Raw genomic sequence first — 18,726 nt, 5'->3', positions numbered from 1 at the left:
TTTTGTTTGCGTTTTACTAAATCCGCGATATCTAATCCTCGTACTGAGGACATCTTTCCTGATTTACATGACCCGATTACACCCCGTCTCCCCGCCTCAGCTTCCTTGGCAATTCCAACATATTCACCTATCCATACCGTTACTGAGAGGTTCCGGAAAAGTTTTATCCCCTTTATTTTGGCGCACCTAAATAATCCCTGAACTATACTATTTACCAAAATTAACCTCTCCGTCCCTTATTTTGTTTGTTTTGTATGTTCATAATAATCATGCGTCTTTTTTCTCTTTATCTTTGTCCCTTTTATTTTCCCTTTTGTTGATACTTATTTAAGTTAAATTTCTTTTCTGACCTTTAATTTAAAATTTGTTTTTCCTTTAATTGTATTCCTTTCTTTAATTCTGAATATTTCTTTTGAAAATTAATTTGGCTCGATTTTAAGTGTTTTTTTTTTAATTTTATGTATTTGACCTTGAACACGATTTCGGCAATGTTTTTCTTCTTGACTATGATTTTTTTTTTTATCCCCCACCCCTTCTTCTTCTATTTTTCTGTTTCTATTCTAGCTATTTGTTAAATTCTTATCGAACATTTTTATGCTTGATTGGCGTTTCTTTTCTTGTTGTATTATTTATTTCTTCGTTTTGCTTAGTCTATTTCCTTTTGACATATGAAGCGAATTTTCCTCTATTAGAGCTTGTGATAGCCTTTGGAAAATAAATATTATTATATCTTCTTATCCTCTATAAACTTAACTTTATATTTTTAAGAAATTTTAACTTCTACCAAAAACTGAGTTATGAAAATTACATAAAAATAAGGCATTCTTACATTCTGACTCATTATATATTCATTCCTACAAGTATTACGCTGCACGAGGATGTAGCGCATAATTGATAATGGAGTTAGGAAGACGTTTTTCAGCCCAAAAAAGCCCATCAAAACTGACCAAACCCAGAAGAGTTATACATTCATCAGAATCTATTGCAAATGTTGTGTCATTTACTAGGCTATAATTTCCTCGAGGGATACCACTCTTCAAGGTCATCATCCAGCACTGTTGGAAGTTATAATTTAGGGACTTCGTGAAAGGACTACCCTGATGCCATTATTAGGAAACGCAAGCATGATTTCCCTGTTAAGGTTAAGGACGGAGAAAGAACTTAAAATGGAGCAAAGACGCCGAACCATCTCACAGCACCTGAACAGACCCAACCTTTTACTCCTTGAAGTCTCTATGAGACAGAATTGCACATTTTTATCGGAAAGTTGTAGAGACGTGAGAAGCAAAAGAATATCTTTATTTTAACAAAAACTCATGCTGAGTTGTATTGCTGCTTGAATTAGACAAAGATCTATTTGCGAGATTTATTACGCACATCTAAAAAACCTAACAACAAACAATAATTAATCTTTAATTACTAGGCTCTTCTAATGGAAGTAAAGAGCGTAGTTTAAACTTGAAAAAAAAATACCTCTCACTTTATGCAAATATTTTTTGCAAAAATATAATAAAATAAACTGATTTGTGATATTTCCGTATATTTGCGGAGTTCTGAAAAACTAGGGCTTTACTGAAAACTAGGGTTGCTTGGGTTTCTTAAAGAATTTAGAGTATATGCTAAAGTTCATTGATATAATGGCTGTGAAACATTATTTAGTATTCTATTTTCTGCAGGCTAATTAACGATTTTTCTGCTCCTAATCCTGTTATTTTGTGTTGGTTTTGTGATTTCAGTAAAGGACTAGTTTTTTAAAGGTCTGAAGACCTAGGAAAATATGACAAGGCAGTTTAATTAAAAAGTTCTGCAGAAAATGTACTAATCCATCAGATATACTAATTTCAGGAAGGGAGTCGAGTTTTCTTCAATATTTTTTAATGAAGAAAAAAAAAGTATTTTACATAGTCTTGTTTTGTCCCTTTCTGAAAACATAGAAAAGAGAAGTATTATTTTGTAGAATAAACACCAGGTTCACGTTTATGAGTACCTAGCTATACGCATATCTATCACTGCAACAAGTGTTGTTGACTCAATTTGAAACTGCATTGAAAGATAGCATTTTATTTCAGACATATCGAAGATGCTACTGCTGCTATCTTCATTGTTGTTTTAATGTTCATGATACCAATGCAGCCAGAGTTTTGGCGTCTTGAACCTAGAAATGGTATGTTTCAACCTTACGGTGTTTAATATTCTCCCCTCTCTCTCTCTCTCCCTCTCTCTCTCTCGGCCTCTCTCTCTCCCTCTCCCTCCCTCTCTCTTTCTCTCTTTCTCTCTCTCTCTCTCTCTCTCTCTCTCTCTCTCTCTCTCTCTCTCTCTCTCTCTCTCTCTCTCTGTATATCTCTTTCTCTATCTCTCTTCATCATAGACAACTCCTTCTTATATTTTTCCGACGATAGGGTTAAGCCCAAGATAGAATTCCATATGCCAGCCCAACTTGAATTTTGAGAAGTTAACAATACTAAGAATCTGTAGTTGTTAATGGAATGATTCACTTAAAAAATCTTGTTAGTTAAATTTAATGAAATATCACCCCTATTGACAGATCGAAGAATACTTGTCCTGGTATTCCCACTTAGGGATTTGCCATTGGTGTTGTATAGACAACCAGTAAAATCATCCAAATTATTATTCTTCACTTATAACCTTCTTCGTAAGTCCTCCCGTCATGGTTTACGTAAGAAAAACTTTCTAATACCTTCGTCTACAAGGATATCCATCCTTTGACCGGAAGAAGATATTTTCAGCATATACCAGTAAGATACTTTTTTCTTCTTCTTTTTCTTTGAGCCTTAAGCGCAACAAGATACGTGGTATTAATCAGTTTATCTTGCCTTTCGTATATTAAATAAGGATGAAAACCCTTCTTTTAATGTATTTCTAACTACTTAATTAAACACCTGTTCCTAGATAACAAAAATCAGGATCGAAAGAGCCTGATTGTTTCAGAAAGCGTATGTTCCAATTGCCAACTGTGGTTCCACTTCCTAAAACCATAATCATCATTTTTTAAACTGTATCTACAGTAGGGTATCTCTTAATCTTATAAATATCATTATTACTCATTAACACTAAAGTTGGTACATTGGTACCCAATACGAGCCTCAATGTGTCTGATGTTGCCGAGCTGCAACTTGTTTAGTTCGGTGTTTAGATACCAATGAAGAAATGTAGATAGCGTGACAGTGCAACAGTGGTTACCGATTACTGTGGTTACCATAACTTAAAACAACTATTTTGTTAGGAAACCGTATGTCAATAATGTGGACGGAAAAAAACAGGGAACATATATTCGGCTATATATTACCTTCGCCTCCTTCCTTAAGAGTCAAAAATTTAAAGTTATAAGAATAAAACGTATGTATCTGCTACAAACGTTCCGTGTTTGCTCTGACCGAAAAAAAAACCCGTAGTAAAAGATTCAGCTAGCTGCTACACTGACTTTCCCAGTTATTCTAAATTATAAAACTGCTGTCTCAATTTTAGAGCTTAAAAAGCTTAACCCAAGTAACAAGACCCAATTTCAGTGTAAATCCATCATACTAAATGATTTGTTTCCTAGTGAAAGCAATCAACTAACTCTACGCATACTCATATTTTCACTCTTTATACATATCTGTAAAGTGTTTAATTAAGTTTTTTTTTCTAAAATTACCAGGTAGTCCTATTTATCTAACTCATATTCATAGTTTTCAATATCTGATCTCTAGCCACTTATCCAGAATATTTCAAAACTCATTTACCATGCCATTATTGCCTGCAGCCTTTTTGTATGATTTTAATACCAATTTGGCAAATAAATTTATCGTGCTATTAGAACACTCTCTCACAGAATGTTGAAAATTTTAATGTTCTCTCTCTCTCTCTCTTTCTCTCTCTCTCCCTCTCTCTCTCTCTCTCTCTCTCTCTCTCTCTCTCTCTCTCTCGCCCTCTCCCTCTCTCTCCCTCTCTCTCTCTCTCTCTCTCTTTTATTCCCTCTCTTACTCTCTCTTGTCATCCAGCATAGGCAGTTCCTTTTTATATTTTCCCAAGATTAAGCTTAAGCCTAAAATAGGATTGCATATGCCAACCCTAGTTCTCTTTCTTCTCTTCTCTTCTGCTTAATGCTTTTCTCTTTTGAATACCCTATTTTTCACTAGCCGAGGCCGATTTCTACCTTTACTTAGTTCTATTCTGGACGAACTGCTTCACCGTTGTATCTCAATACTGACAGTAGGGATTTTATTCAAGACTTACTGATTTATTTTCTTTTATGCCAAACCACCGAGGCCACAATAACTGTTTCGATGTCAAACGTTGGTGACAAGGCGTTTCTAAGAAAAAATCCTAATGCGTGGATCAAATCAACACGTGTCTATACATTACATCTTAATGCCATTTGTAGGTGATCCGTGCTCCGTAGCACTTTTTGTATGCATACTAAGTGTTTTGGTATATTCCGGCGCAAATATACATCTCCAAATATTACTTATGCTCGTCATGAATATTGATTCTATTTTTGCCCGAAATATATTAATTAGGAGAGCTTAGCATGTTTGAAGTAAAGGAGCCTACAGTTTCAACAAGTCTAGAACTTAAACTTCCTAATTTTTCTTTTTTTTAAGATGGAAAAGCCAAATCAGTTCAAGGATTAGTGAACTGGAAAATATGTCAAGAAAAAATTCCATGGGGTCTAGTCTTACTTTTAGGTAAGTGCTCTTAATTACACAGCTAAAATGTGTGAAAGGTTCCCATGTAATGCAAACGTCGTTTACCTTAAACCCGTTTAACTTAATCCCCATTCAACTCTACTCTTTTCAAAATTCAACCCCTCATGTAATTTAAAACTCATTCATGTCAATCCCCGTGTAATTCAGCCCTCATTTATTTCCACCCCCATGAAGCTTAACCTCCATTTAACTCAACCTTATTTAATTAATCCCCTCTTCAGTCCCCCATTCAACTCAACCCCCCATCCCCCATTCAACTCAGCCTCAATTCAAATAAATCTCTGCAACAGGTTAGGTCATGGGGGTACTGAAAGTCAGTTGAATTCAATAGGAGCTGAGTTGAATGTGGGTTGAATTGCATGGAAGTTGAAATAAATGGGATTTAGCTCGACGGGATTTCAGTTGCACGGAAATTGAGTTGAGTGAGGTTGAATTTAATAGGGTTGGTTTGACTGAGAACTGAATTAAATACAGGTTGAATTAAACGGGGTTTTGCTTGAAAAGGGATTGAGTTGAACGAAGGTTAAGTTAAATGGGTTGATTCCAACGAGGGCTGGGTTAAACGGAATAAGCCAAACTTTTTTAACAGAATTCAGTTGAATGTGGATTGAGTTGAAGGAGATTTGAGTTAAATTGCCTGAGGTGAATTTAGTTAAGTTAGATGGGTATTTAGTTGCACATACACAGACACCTATGTGAAGCTATGTCAAGATTTTCTTGGAAGGATGGGGGCATCTAATGGGCTGCGTTTTTGTTCTAGCACTTTGAAAGTTATTGATACAGCAAAAGTTTGTAGATAGTTTTTTATTGTTTATTTGGTTCCCATGCAACTGAACCATCGTTTAGATCAGCCGTTCGACTCAACCCCTGTACAGGAAAAATTTACACGGGAGAAGAGAAGGAAATATCCTGGCATGATTTGACAAACATAGACGAGTTTTTTTTTACTGAAAGTAAGGAGCCGCTTTAAAACTCAAAAGGAATAGAAATTATTTGTATATAAGAGGGACAACCCCCTCCTAAAACCTCGCGCTTTACGCTAAAGTTTGAAGTTTTGTAAAAACTCTTTTAGAAAGACTGTTCAAACATAAAGGTCGTTGAATTTGAATGACAAGTATTCTTAAGAACTTCAAAGCCTAATTGTGAAGAATGGGGGCTGAGGAAGGGCCCCCCCCCTCACATGCGGAATAAACTCTCTTCGTTTTAAGTTTTAATGTTTCTCCTTACTTTCAAATGAAAAAACTTTACAGTGCAAGTTCGAAATTGTCCAAGTGCCAATTTTAATAAGCGCTGAGTAAAACAGGGATTGAATTGAATGTTGTGGGGTCCGGGTTGCATGGGAATTGAGTTAAACAGTTGTTGAGTCAAATAAACAAGTGTTTGTTTTCATGATGCTTAAGCCCAGTTTAATTGTTCTTGGGTCTGATTGAATCTGATTTCTGGTTAAAGCTTATTTATTGAAATTGCAAGAATACTCCGGAAGCTTTTTTTGAACATCACTGAACACAAACAATCTTAGCTGCAATGTTAAATACTATAGCATATCTGCCCACTCTCCTGATGCATCCAGTATATTCAAGTTTTATATTTATCCCTCCCAAGAAGGTATCAAGTTATTTGACCACTTCCCAGTATGATCAGGGAAGACCTACGGTTTTTTTGGCACCTGACGGATAGCAAAAAACACAATCCTTCGCAATTTATCATTCTTCATCCGCAGAGTGTGTCCTAGCTTTCTCTCTAATAGACTAAATGATTTAAAATGTCTAATAGATTTGAAAAAAAAAAACTGAGTCAAACTCAAAACGAGCAAAAATTAACAACGCAGAACTTTCAACCTTTCATTCTTTCAACTACACAGAACAAAATGGCTATCTTAAAATTTTGATTGGATGTATTTGGGAAAATGATGGGCGTAGGAGGGGCTGGTTGCCCTCCAATCACTTTCGACTATTAAGAAGGGCACTAGACGTTGCAATTTCTAATCGAATGAGCCCTTTTTGAAGTTTCTACAACAGTCCCTCTATACGAAGTACCCTGGTCTAAAACGGAAAAATGAGGGAGTGAAAGCTCTCCGATAACTTTAACTCTTAAAGAGGGCACTAGAACTTCTGATTACCAATCCAATGAGCACCCTCCAAAGTTTATATGATCATCCTTTCTATAAGAACCTTAAATGCCCCTAGGGTATAACTTACAACCCTCGCCCTGAGGACTGTGAGGGGGTGTCATCCTCAAAGACATAATTTCTGGACCTTTCAACTATTCTGAACAAAATGATTATTTCAAAATTTTGATTGGATGTGTTTGGAGAAATGATGGGCGTGTGGTGGGGAGGGGGTTGCTTTTTGTCCTCCAGTCACTTTTCGACTATTAAAAGGGGCATAAGCCCTTTCAATTTTGAATTGAATGAGCCCTTTTCAAAATTCTTACGACACCTTCTTCTATGCAAAGTGCCCTGGTCAAAAAATATATAAAACAAACAAATAAATAATACATTGTTCCCTATAGGATATAGTTTAGTAATTTGGACACCAGGATTTCTATCTTTTTTTAAAAGTCACAAACATCGATATCATATTACGATAAAAGAAACAAAAATTTATAGCACATTATGTACGGACACGTCAATCAAAAAATGGAGTGTCAGCCTTGCAGCTCAGCTTGACCATTTGGTTCAAGTTTTGGCCACTTCTTTGCAACTTGCCCCTTTTCAAACGAGTAAAAAGCTTTTGTTACGAAGTATCTCATAATAATAGTAACCATTTAGGATCAACCTGGAAAGGAGCGATCCCTTTTAATGTAGTGGACTTAAACCTTACTCTCGCAAACTTTGACATCTTCTCCTACATTGTAACTTATATTCTCATTGTTTATCTTCTATGGCAAAGATAAACTCCCAACTCCGTATCTCCATCTCGTCACTCTGTTTCTCCTGTATTTCATGAGCTATTGATGATATTTATCTTTCAGATTTACTAAAAACACTTTCTTCGCTGCTGAGATAATTTTTTCTTCTGAAGATGTATCAGGTTAAGAAATCATGATGAATTTCCGCAGTCTGCTAAAGATTCGTCTGTCAAACCTTTCGGTAGATTTTTTACCTTTGATCCAATCTCATTTTACTTGTTAATTAATTAAAAAAAACTTTCCGAAAAAATAAGTTTTTCAAAGAAAAGTAACGGCCATTTTAAACTTAAGCTCAGCAGACACAAATACCTTTTAAAATTCAAACTCAAAACGACAGGAAAATACTATTAAAGAATAAATGAAACCCAAAACGAACAGAAATTAAATAAGCAATCATAGCAAAAACATACAACAAGTAATAATACAAATGAATAAATAGATCTGAAAGAGAGTAATGCTTAGGTTGGATATAAAAATCAAGCTTAAAAAGAAAGAAATATTTTCCTATTGAAGGACAAATTAAACTTAAAACTAACAGAAATTGAATAAACAATCCAAGCAAACAAACATACATGATATATTAATGTAAATTAATAAATAAAACTTTAAAAGAGTGAAACTTACAATGAGTGTGCAAATTATGCTTGGAACAAACAAAAATCACCACAAACAAGAGTTTGGGTGTGATCTCCATCTCTCACTGTAAAAGTCTAAAACCTACTGCGTCATTAGCGCTTTACTGGAAACCAATTTTATGACAAATATTTTCTTTTGTACTTATCTCTGAAAATAAACATTAAAATTATAGTAACATTTTGAACTGATGAGCTTTCAGCAATTAATATCATTATAAATAAAATATTCAGTTTAATTTAATAGCTCTTTTTAAAGTTGTTAAAGACGAATATAGTTTCCCTACAAACAAGTGATTGGATACTGCCCCCTTTCCTAACTGTAAATAAAAACCAAAAGCGTAACACGTCATTGGCGCTTAACTGAAAACGGATTATATTAGAAATACTTTCTTTTCCAGTTCTTACAGCATTGAAAGTAAAAATACAATTACAGCGAAATAAATTCTTGAACTGATGGATCTTTCAACAGTTAATATCATTATACATCAAATATTCAGTTTGATGTTGTTTATACTTTCCGAGGCTTTTCAAGACGCATATAGTTTTCAGTAAAGCGCAAATGACGCAGTAGGTTTTAGACTTTTACAGTGAGAGAAGGAGGTCATACCCAAACTCTTGTTTGTGGTGATTTTGTTTGTTTCAAGCTTAATTTGCATATTCAATTTAAGTTTCACTCGTTTTAAGATTTATTTATTAATTTACATTAATATCTACTGTATGTTTGTTTGCATTGATTGTTTATTTAATTTCTGTTCGTTTTAAGTTTCATTTGTACTTGAATAGGAAAATATTTTTTTCGTCTTAAGCTTGATTTTCATATCCAATCTAAGCATTACTCGCTTTAAGATCTATTTATTCATAAATATCATTACTTGTTGTGTGTTTTTGCTATGATTGTTTATTTAATTTCTGTTCGTTTTCGGTTTCATTTATTCTTTAATAGTAATTTCTGGTCGTTTTGAATTTGGATGTTAATAGTTATTTGTATCTGCTGAGCTTAAGTTTAATATGGCCTTTACTTTTCTTTGAAAAACTTATTTTTTCAAAGTTTTTTTTTAATTAATTTTTGTTCGTTTTTGATTCCCAAAAATTTCAAGTTCTTAAAAATTCCTTATTTCAAAATCAAACTTAAAAAAAAAAAAATCAAATATTCATCAAAGTATTAAAAGTGGTAGCAAATTAACGATACAAAAGTGAAACAATGGGCTTGGGTCAACCTCGGAGTTTTTATTATCTGATGTTTGAACTATTTTGAACAAAATTGCTATCTCAAAATTTTTATCGGATGGGTTTGGGGAAAAAGGGCGTGGGGGGACTAGATTAAGCTTCGGTCTCTTTTTACTATTTAAAATTTAACTAGCACTTTCTATTTTCAATTAAATGAGCGTTCTCTGATGTTTATACGAGTATCCCTTTTATAAAAACCAAATAAATCTCCAGAGTATAAATTACACGCCGGTCCTTCGGCCCTGGGAGGTTGTGTCGACCCTGGAATTTCAATATCTGATGGTTGAACTATTTTTAATAAAAAGGTCACCTGAAATTTTTATCGGATGTATTTATCCATCCGACACGCCCAAAAGCGTGGAGGGCGGGAGGGGTTAGTTGCCCTCCGATTTTTTCACTCTGAGAAAATGAACTACAACTTTTAATTTCCATTCAAATAAACCCTCTCTGAAATTTATACGAGTATACCTTCCATAAGAAACATATATGACCCCAGAGCAATACTCACAACGCCTGTTCCGGCCCTGAGGGGGAGGGTGTCGAAACAGGAGTTTTTCTTGTCTGACCTTTGAACTATTTTTAACGAAATAACCATACGAAAAGCAGTTTTGTTATATGACCTTTGAACTATTTTTAACAAAATGGCTACCTCAAATTTTTTATCAGATGTATTTGGGGGAAAAGGGCTTGGGGGGCCAGTTGCCCTCTGATAACTTTTGACTCTTAAAAAGGGCTGGATTTCAATGTCCAATCGAACAATATATGCCCCAGAGCATAACTTACATCGCCTGCCCTCGGGCCCTGGGGGGTTGTGACGACACCTGAGTTCTATTATCTGACTTTTGAGAAATTTTTAACTTAATGCCTATCTCCTAATTTTTATTGGATGCATTTGGGGAAAACGGGCGTGGGGGGCTAGTTGCCCTCCAATATCTTTCGACTCGAAAAAAATTAACTAGAACGTTCAACTTCCAATCAAATGAACCATCTCTGAATTTATTACGAGCATCCCTTCAATAAGAACCATATATTCCCCAAGGGCACAACTTACAAAACCTGCCCTCAGGCCCTGGGGGCTATGTTGACCCCTGAGTTTTCGTTATATGGTCTTTGAACTATTTAAAAAAAGGCTATCTCAAAGTTCTTATTGGATGGATTTGAGGAAAAAGGGCGTGGAGGGGGGGGGGAGGATAGGTGCCCTCCAATCTCTTTTGACTCTTAAAAAGTGAACTAGAACTTTCAATATCCAATCAAATGATACCTCTTTGAAGTTAATACGAGCATTCCTTCCATCAAGACCCATATATGCCCCCAGGGTATAACTTATAACGCCTGCCCCCGGGTCCTGGTGAGTTGTGTCAACACCGGAATTTTTTTTATATAATCTTTGAACTATTTTGAACAAAATAGATATCTTAAATTTTTTATTGGATGCATTTGGGAAAATAAGGTTTACGGGGGGGGGCTGGTCACCCTCCAATATCTTTTGACGCTTAAAAAGTGAACTAGAACTTTCAATTTCCAATCAAATGAGCCCTCTCTAAAGTTTTTACGACAATCTTGTCTATACGAAACCTTATATGCCCCCGGGGCATAACTTACAACCCTTGCCCTGAGGGCTGTGGGGGAGTTGTCATCCTCAAAGACCTAATTTACAGAACTTAAAACTACGTTCAATAAAATGACTGTCTCAAAATTTTGATTGAATGTATTTGGGGAAAAGGTGGGCGTGAGAGGGGGATTAGTTGCCCTCAAATCACTTTCAACTATTAAAAAGGGACTAGCCCATTGAATTTCCAATTGAATGAGCCTTTTTTGAAGTTTCTATGACACCACCTTCTATAAAAATCTTATATGTCCCCAGGGTATAACTTAAAACCCTTGCCTTGAGGGTTGTGGGGGTGTGTCCTTCTAAAAAAAATATTTTCTATTTGAAAATCAACTCCGCTGAACAAAATGGCTATCTCAAAATTTTGTTTGGTTGTGTTTGGGGTAATGATGGGAGGGGGGGGTGGGGGCTAGTTGCCCTCCAATCACTTTTGGCTATTAGAAAGGGCACTAACTCTTTGAATTTCCAATCGAATGAGCCTTTTTTGAAGTTTCTACGACAACGCCTTCTATTAAAACCTTATATGCCCCCGGGGCATAACTTAACACCCTTGCCCTAAGGGCTGTTGGAGAATTTCCTCATCAAAAACGTATTGACTATCTGGAAATCAACTACGTGGAAAAAAATGACGATCACAAAGTTTTTAGTGGTTATATTGAAGTAAATAATGGGCATGGGGGGGGGCTAGTTGCCCTCCAATCACTTTGTACTATTAAAAAGGGCACTATCTCTTTGAATTTCCAATCGAATGGGCCTTTTTTGAAGTTTCTGAGACAGCGCCTTCTATAAAAACCTTATGTGCCCCCCAGGGCATAACTTAAAACCCTTGCCCTGAGGGTTGTGGGGGAGTGTCCTCCTCAAAAACATATTTTCTATCTGGAAATCAACTAAGCTGAACAGAATGGTTATCGCAAATTTTGATTGGATATGTTTGGGGAAATGATGAACGAGGGGGGGGGGCTAGTTGCCTTCCAATCACTTTCGACTATTAAAAAAGGCACTAGCCCTTTGAATTTCCAATCGAATGAGCCTGTTTTGAAGTTTCTACGACAACGCCTTCTATAAAAAACTTATATGCCCCCAGGGCATAGCTTAAAACCCTAGCCCTGAGGGTTGTGGGGGACTGTCCTCCTCAAAAATATATTTTATATCTGGAAATAAACTACGCTGAACAAAATGACTATCTCAAAATTTTAATTGGATGTGTTTTGGGGAATGATGGGCGGGGGAGGGGCTAGTTGCCCTCCAATCATTTCCGACCTTTAGTTTTCTTTAGTTTTTCTTATTTAATCATTGTTTGATTGTTTATATGCCTCCCGGGCATAACTTACAAAGCCTACCCCTGGGCCCTGGTAGGCTGTGTTGACAGCAGAGTTTTTGTTATCAGAACTTTGAACTATGTTAACAAAATGTCTATCTCAAAATTTTTATCTGATGCGTTTAGGACATGGAGAAGGGGGAGGAGGCTAGTTGCCCTCCAATCTCTTTTGACTCTGAAAAAGTAAACAAGAAATTTCAATTTCCAATCAAATGAGCCCTTTCTGAAGTTTATACCAGCATCCCTTCTATAAGAAATGATATGAAGGATTCCGAGAATCCATATTTTGCAACCCTTGCCCTGAGGGCTATGGGTGAGTTGTCATCCTCAAAGACCTAATTTCAAGAACTAAAAACCACGTTTAATAAAATGGCTGTCTCAAAATTTGGATTGGATGTGTTTGGGGAAAAGGTAGGCGTGAGAGGGTAGTTAGTTGCCCTCAAATCACTTTCGACTATTAAAAAGCCCTTTGAATTTCCAATCGAAAGAGACTTTTTTGAAGTTTCTCTGACACCGTCTTCTATAAAAACCTTATATGCCCCCAGGGTATAACTTAAAACCTTTCAACTACGCTGAACAAAAAAGGCACTACGCTGAACAAAATCAACTACGCTGAACAAAATGGCTATCTCAAAATTTTGATTGGATAAGATAAGATATTTATTTCAAAAAAATCGCTATCACAAGCCCACAAAGGGCCGAATTTGGACTTTGGAGTCGACAACAAATAAATGGTTACACTAAAAATGCAAAGAACAACAACGAAATAGAGAAAACCATAATGAACATCATTTAAAAGTCAATAATTAAAACTGTAAAAAATCAATTAAAAAAAAAAAAATTGGTCAAACTAAACTTATAGCGAGACATAAATGCATTAAAAACTGGTCAAACTAAACTTAGAACGAGACATAAATGCATTTAAATTAAAAGGGATACTAAGAAAGTGTCAGCAATTAAACTACAGTAAATCAATAAGAGTTGGAAACAATAAAAACTGGTCCAGAAAGGGGGAGGGGGGGGCAATAAACTGCGTGCAAGCACTTTTATAGGGACCAACAATAATAACCAAAAAAGAGGGAAAAAAAGTCACGCTGTATGAGAGGTGTTCCATTTCTAGTTCAGTAAGGGGCCAAAATTTCTTTAGTATCTGAAATTAAAGCGGCGACTAGGAGTAAACACGGGAATGGGCTCTGAAAAAGCTTGAGGCGGCCGTATTCTGGATGGGGAGTGACGTTTGGGGAAAATACTTGCCGTCCGAGGGTTTGTTATGGCATTTTTTGCAAAACGGAGGCACAACGAAACCCTCCTTTGCTCCAGGGTTTTCAGACTAGCTTTTTTTAGGAGCAGAGAGTAAGGCACCTTGCCTTCTCGCAAGGCCCTTTTTTGAATTGATTCGATTTTTTCCGATTCTTCGCGAGAGATACCAGGGTGCCAAACTGGACAAGCATATTCTAGATGCGGGCGGACAAAAGACGTGTAAATTCTTAAGGAGTGGGAAGGGGGGACTCTGAATTTATTTAGGAGCTTAAGGAGGGCGATAGACACATTAGCTCTATGGATGATGTCATTAACGTGTATATCCCACTTTAAATTTGAAGAAATTGTGACGCCAAGTAGTTTAAATGAGGACACAGAAATTTCAGGGGGGATAGGATTAAGAAAATAGGGCGAGGATTTGAGAAAAGAAATGGGCATTATCATGGACTTAGAGGGGTTTACTGTCATGTCTATGTCCAAGACTTTGTCTCCAATTTCATTGAGGATACTCATAGGGTCACTTATTAAATTTCTGAAGCAAGTTTCAACAATCGTTAGGTCATCAACAAACTTCCATCGGTCAGGCAATTCCTTTGCGAGGCTGTTAATCATTACTGAAAAAAGAAAGGGACCTAGGAGAGTACCTTGGGGTATGCCGTTATGGACAGGGAGAGGATTTGAATTATGGTTTTGCTATTTGACAACTTGCGATCTATTTGTTAAGAATGAGGCAACTAATTTCACCAGCAAGAGATCAATATTGAACTCGTTGACAAGTTTCTCAATTAAAATATTGTGGTTAACTAAGGTCAAATGCCTTCTGAAGGTCGATGGAAATTAAATATAGCCAGGAATTAGGCTTTTCCAGGGTATTCTCGATGTGATCAAGAAGAGAAACGAGGTAATAGAAAGTGGAGGTGGATTTTAGGTTCTCGCATTGCTTTAAGACAGTATGAGGTAGAATTTTTTCGTGTGGTTAATCTGGAAGTAATCCTTCATAAAGTTTCGAGAAAATAGGAGTAAGAGTAATAGGTCGGACGCCTTCAAAACCAAGCTTTCCGTTTTTGTTTTTCAAAGGGGGTTATGAAACCCTGTTTCCAAATTGTTGGAATTTGCCCAGACTCAGTAATCGTGTTAAACAGCAAAGACAAGGGCTTAGACAAGAAATCGCTGAAGGCACTAATAAGAGGAAAGGAGATATCCAAAGGACAAATACTTGTCTTTCTTAGTTTTTGAATTCTTATTTCTATCTCAGACGGAGAAACAGTGGGTAAAGATAGGGAAAGGGCTCCTGATGGTAATTGGTCGGACAGTGGTGGAAGACTCTGGACCATGGAAGCGAGGAATTTATTGAGATTATTGGTAGTAATATCAGGAGACTCGGGTAGAGTGAAGTTAAGCTATTCAAGCCTCCTGCCACACAGCTTTTTAACCTCAGAATACCAGTTTTTTGGTTTATTAGTAAACAATACTTCGACCTTATTTTTGTAGTACGATCGTGCCAATTTGCGAATTTTTCTTTTAATTGATTTTCTTAGTTTATTGGCTTCATCTGTTTTACCATTTTTGAAAAGCTTCAATTTGGTTCTAATTAGTGTTTTTATAGTTTGGTTAATAAAGGGTTTGTCACTGGAGCAATTTTTAAAATTTTTTTCCGGGAAGCAAATTTGATATTTGTCAATTAGCTTTTTGTGGAACAAAGCCATTTTCTCATCAATATTTTTTAAACTATAAACATCGGACCAATCTTCAGTATTCAGCCACATACCAAAAGAAAGAAGACCAGAATTTTGAAGGGGGCGATAACTGCCATAAGTTATTGAGAAAGAATGATTAAAATTTGAGGAGGGGGATAAAAGAATCGAAAGATGATAACTCCCACCTAGTGGAAGCAGAGGTGAGGGAGGGTTGTAAAAATTATACATATTAGTTAAAATAACATCAAGAGAGGTATTTCCCCGAGTCGTTGGTTTTTTTACAAAAAGCTTAAATTTAAGTGAGGGGCAAAATGAATCCATTTTAATGTCGTTTTCATAACCAACAAAAAAAAAAACAGCATTGGGGTATTTAGTAATAACAAAATCAGCACTTGTCTGCAATTGCTGGATGAATTTACGTTTTGACTCGATATTTTGATTTGGGGAGTAATAGAAAACGGCTATTGCAATAATATTAAATGGACGAGGGAGAACTTTTGGTCTAATACTTAGCCAGAGGATTTCATTGTACTCGGATAAACTAGGGACTCAAATAACCTTTGGGTAAAGGTTACTCTTAGTAAAGAACAAAACACCGCCACCTTTTTTTCCAAGTGGGTGGTCTAAAGGACGGAGTTTGATAAACTCTGAATAATTTGTCAAGCGCAGGGACCCTGGGTCGTGGGACTGTACTTCCGTAATAGCTATACTATCGATTAGATTTGATTCTGAAAGCACCTCGAGTTAAGTAAGCTTTTCAAAATTATGACTTTCGGCATTAGTAACTAAAAGTTTTGGAAAAACAAACCGATTGGGGAATTTCGACAGGGATACTTGGTGTGTTTGAGAATTTCCTGGGTGGGGATTCAATTTAATATTATGATGCTGCGGAGAAGTAGGGTAAGAGAAGGATTTACCTTGGGGATTTGGAGGTGGAGGGGAGGGCGAGGATACAGCCGAAGCATGATAAGGAAGGTGCGACTTGTTTTCAGTTTTCGGGAAGTGCGAACGATTCGGATTTACTACAAGACAATTATTAAACGCAAAAGGTTTTAGATATGATTCAACCTGGTAGGGTGTGTATGAGGGATTAAACGCAGGGGTCGGCGGTTGGACAATAACGGAGGGGAATAAGTCGGTGGTCTTTTCAGGGGGTTCAACTTGGGAGGGGTTAACTGGAGTGTTAAGAGGGAAGGGATTTTGCTGGGAATATGGAGTTTTTTTTCTGGGTGGTAAAGGTGGAAGTTTTTTGAGTGAGCAGGGTGGATTTGGGATAAAAAAGGAAGAGCATGTGCTGGTGAGCTAATTTTATTAATTGAATGAAGGGGGCTCCGCTTTTGGGTTGATTGAGAACTTGTAACTATTTTACTTTTAGAAATTTTACTGCGCCTGGCTATAGTACGATAATCCCTGTTTTTCAAATGTAATAACATGCACTTAGTCTCGAAACAAAGGCCACTTTGAAATTTATGGCAGGGTTTGGAATGGGAAAGGGAGCAATAATTGTCGTTACAGTGACCAGTAGTTCTAAAAAAAGACATACAAGGGTGAACAATGGTACAATCACTCTTTTTTTAACACTTGTTGGCCAAGTGAAATCGACAAGTAGCAAAATTCCTTCCCTGATTTGGCTTCAGGAACCGATTTACTAATAATACTCAAGTTGTCACTGACCCCTGGAACTGGAATATTGGCTGAGTTCACACTTAAATTGTGACTGACCTCTGGATCTGGAATATTAATTGAGTTCTCATTTAAGCTGTCACTGACCTCTGGAACTAGGTGACCGATTAAATTCATATTTAAAAAAGCTATTGGCTCCTCACCCAAAAAAGTAAAACCACTTGGACAGCACAGATCAGAAAAATACTACAGGAAACAGGCTTTTCAGACGCGTGGAATGGAGGACAGGGGCCACTGGACCAAGAAAACTTCATAAAGGAATTCTAAGCAAGATTGCACGACCAGGAAATTCAACTTTGGTGGACAGCTTTAGATAGGTCGACTAGTCTTACTTTGTATAGAGATATAAAGCGGATTTATGGACAGGAGAGTAGTATGTTACCTTATATTTCTAATACTTTATGTTCCATCCTGTTTTATTTGCGGCCTTTACGTTCCTTCCGGTTTTTCTGGTAGTCCTATTCTACTGGTCATTACACTCTTTCTTTGTCAAGAGATTTACGCAATTTCAAAGTTCAATGTCTTTTTTTAGTGATAAATCAAAACCAGCATGTCTTGTTTCGCTGTTATGCAATTATTTTTGCATATATTCGGGTTTCAAATTAGATTCTTCAACAGTTTTGAATAGTTTATTCAACTTAATACTACTGAAATTTTTTGTAAACATTTACATAGAAAATGGATAATTCTAGGCAATTTCTGGTGAGTAAAATTTTCTCATTATTATAATAAAAAGAAATTGTCTTGTCATTAAGTTAAGGAAGAAATTCTTTCCTTACACTGTGTGGTTACCTCTTTTAAAAATTTTTGACTACTTAAGACAGACACTAGAGCTAAGGGTACCTATTCACTTAGAAGCCTATTGTTTAGGAGCTGAAACCTCTACATAGTTCTCTTATAGGCTGAAATTTACGGTGCCGGGGTTAGAATAAAATGTTGATTCTTTTAATGTATTAATTGTTACAAAAGCTTCCTTTTTAGAGTTTCGGTTTGTTCCTTACTTATAGTTCGTTACCATGTACTGCTGGAAAATGTATTTCAGTGATATTTTAGATCATAGTAGCCTAATGATGCTTTTAGTCTTTAGAAGAAGAACCAAAACAATTTAGAATCTATTACGACTTCTTTCATCTTCGATAAGTGCGTGGATAAAAATTCTAATTGGCATTTTTTGTTTTTAATTCACAAAATGGTTGGTTTAAGTTTTCTTTTACAAGATACTCAGGCAGGAAGGATGGGGTACATAAACAGGGAGTAGGGCTCATGAAAACTTAAATAATGTGTGTTTTTTTTTATAGAAATGCATGATAAGCATTCCTTTATATACCGATATTAACAAAAAAAAAACCATTAACCAAATTAGCGTTATATAAAGGAATGCTAATCACGCATTTCTATAAAAAAAAAGAACTACATATGTGATTAATCTTACAAGTTAAATGGTACCTTGGTAATTTGGGGTTAGAATAAAATGTTGATTCTTTTAATGTATTAATTGTTACAAAAGCTTCCTTTTTAGAGTTTTGGTTACTATTAACATGATTTGTTCCTTACGTATAGTTCGTTACCATGTACTGCTGGAAAATGTATTTCAGTGATATTTTAGATCATAGTAGACTAATGGTGATTTTAGTCTTTAGAAGAAAAACCAAAACAATTTAGAATCTATGTTGCTTAC

General features: G+C 36.0%; 1 protein-coding gene across 1 annotated transcript in view; it reads left to right on the top strand.

The window, feature by feature from the left end:
• LOC148942102 (Na(+)/citrate cotransporter-like) overlaps positions 1 to 18,726 on the top strand; it is a 160,089-nt gene that overhangs the window by 88,599 nt on the left and 52,764 nt on the right. Inside the window, exons 9-10 of the mRNA XM_089103718.1 lie at positions 2,070 to 2,164; positions 4,605 to 4,688. Coding sequence (XP_088959844.1) covers positions 2,070 to 2,164; positions 4,605 to 4,688 — 179 coding nt within the window. The remainder of the gene's footprint in view (positions 1 to 2,069; positions 2,165 to 4,604; positions 4,689 to 18,726) is intronic.

This window comes from Artemia sp. Qi Xiang Cuo, chromosome 17, assembly GCF_049724085.1.
Source record: "Artemia sp. Qi Xiang Cuo chromosome 17, ASM4972408v1, whole genome shotgun sequence".
NCBI classification, from domain to species: Eukaryota; Metazoa; Arthropoda; class Branchiopoda; order Anostraca; family Artemiidae; genus Artemia; species Artemia sp. Qi Xiang Cuo.
This window is presented reverse-complemented; position numbering and strand designations above follow the sequence as displayed.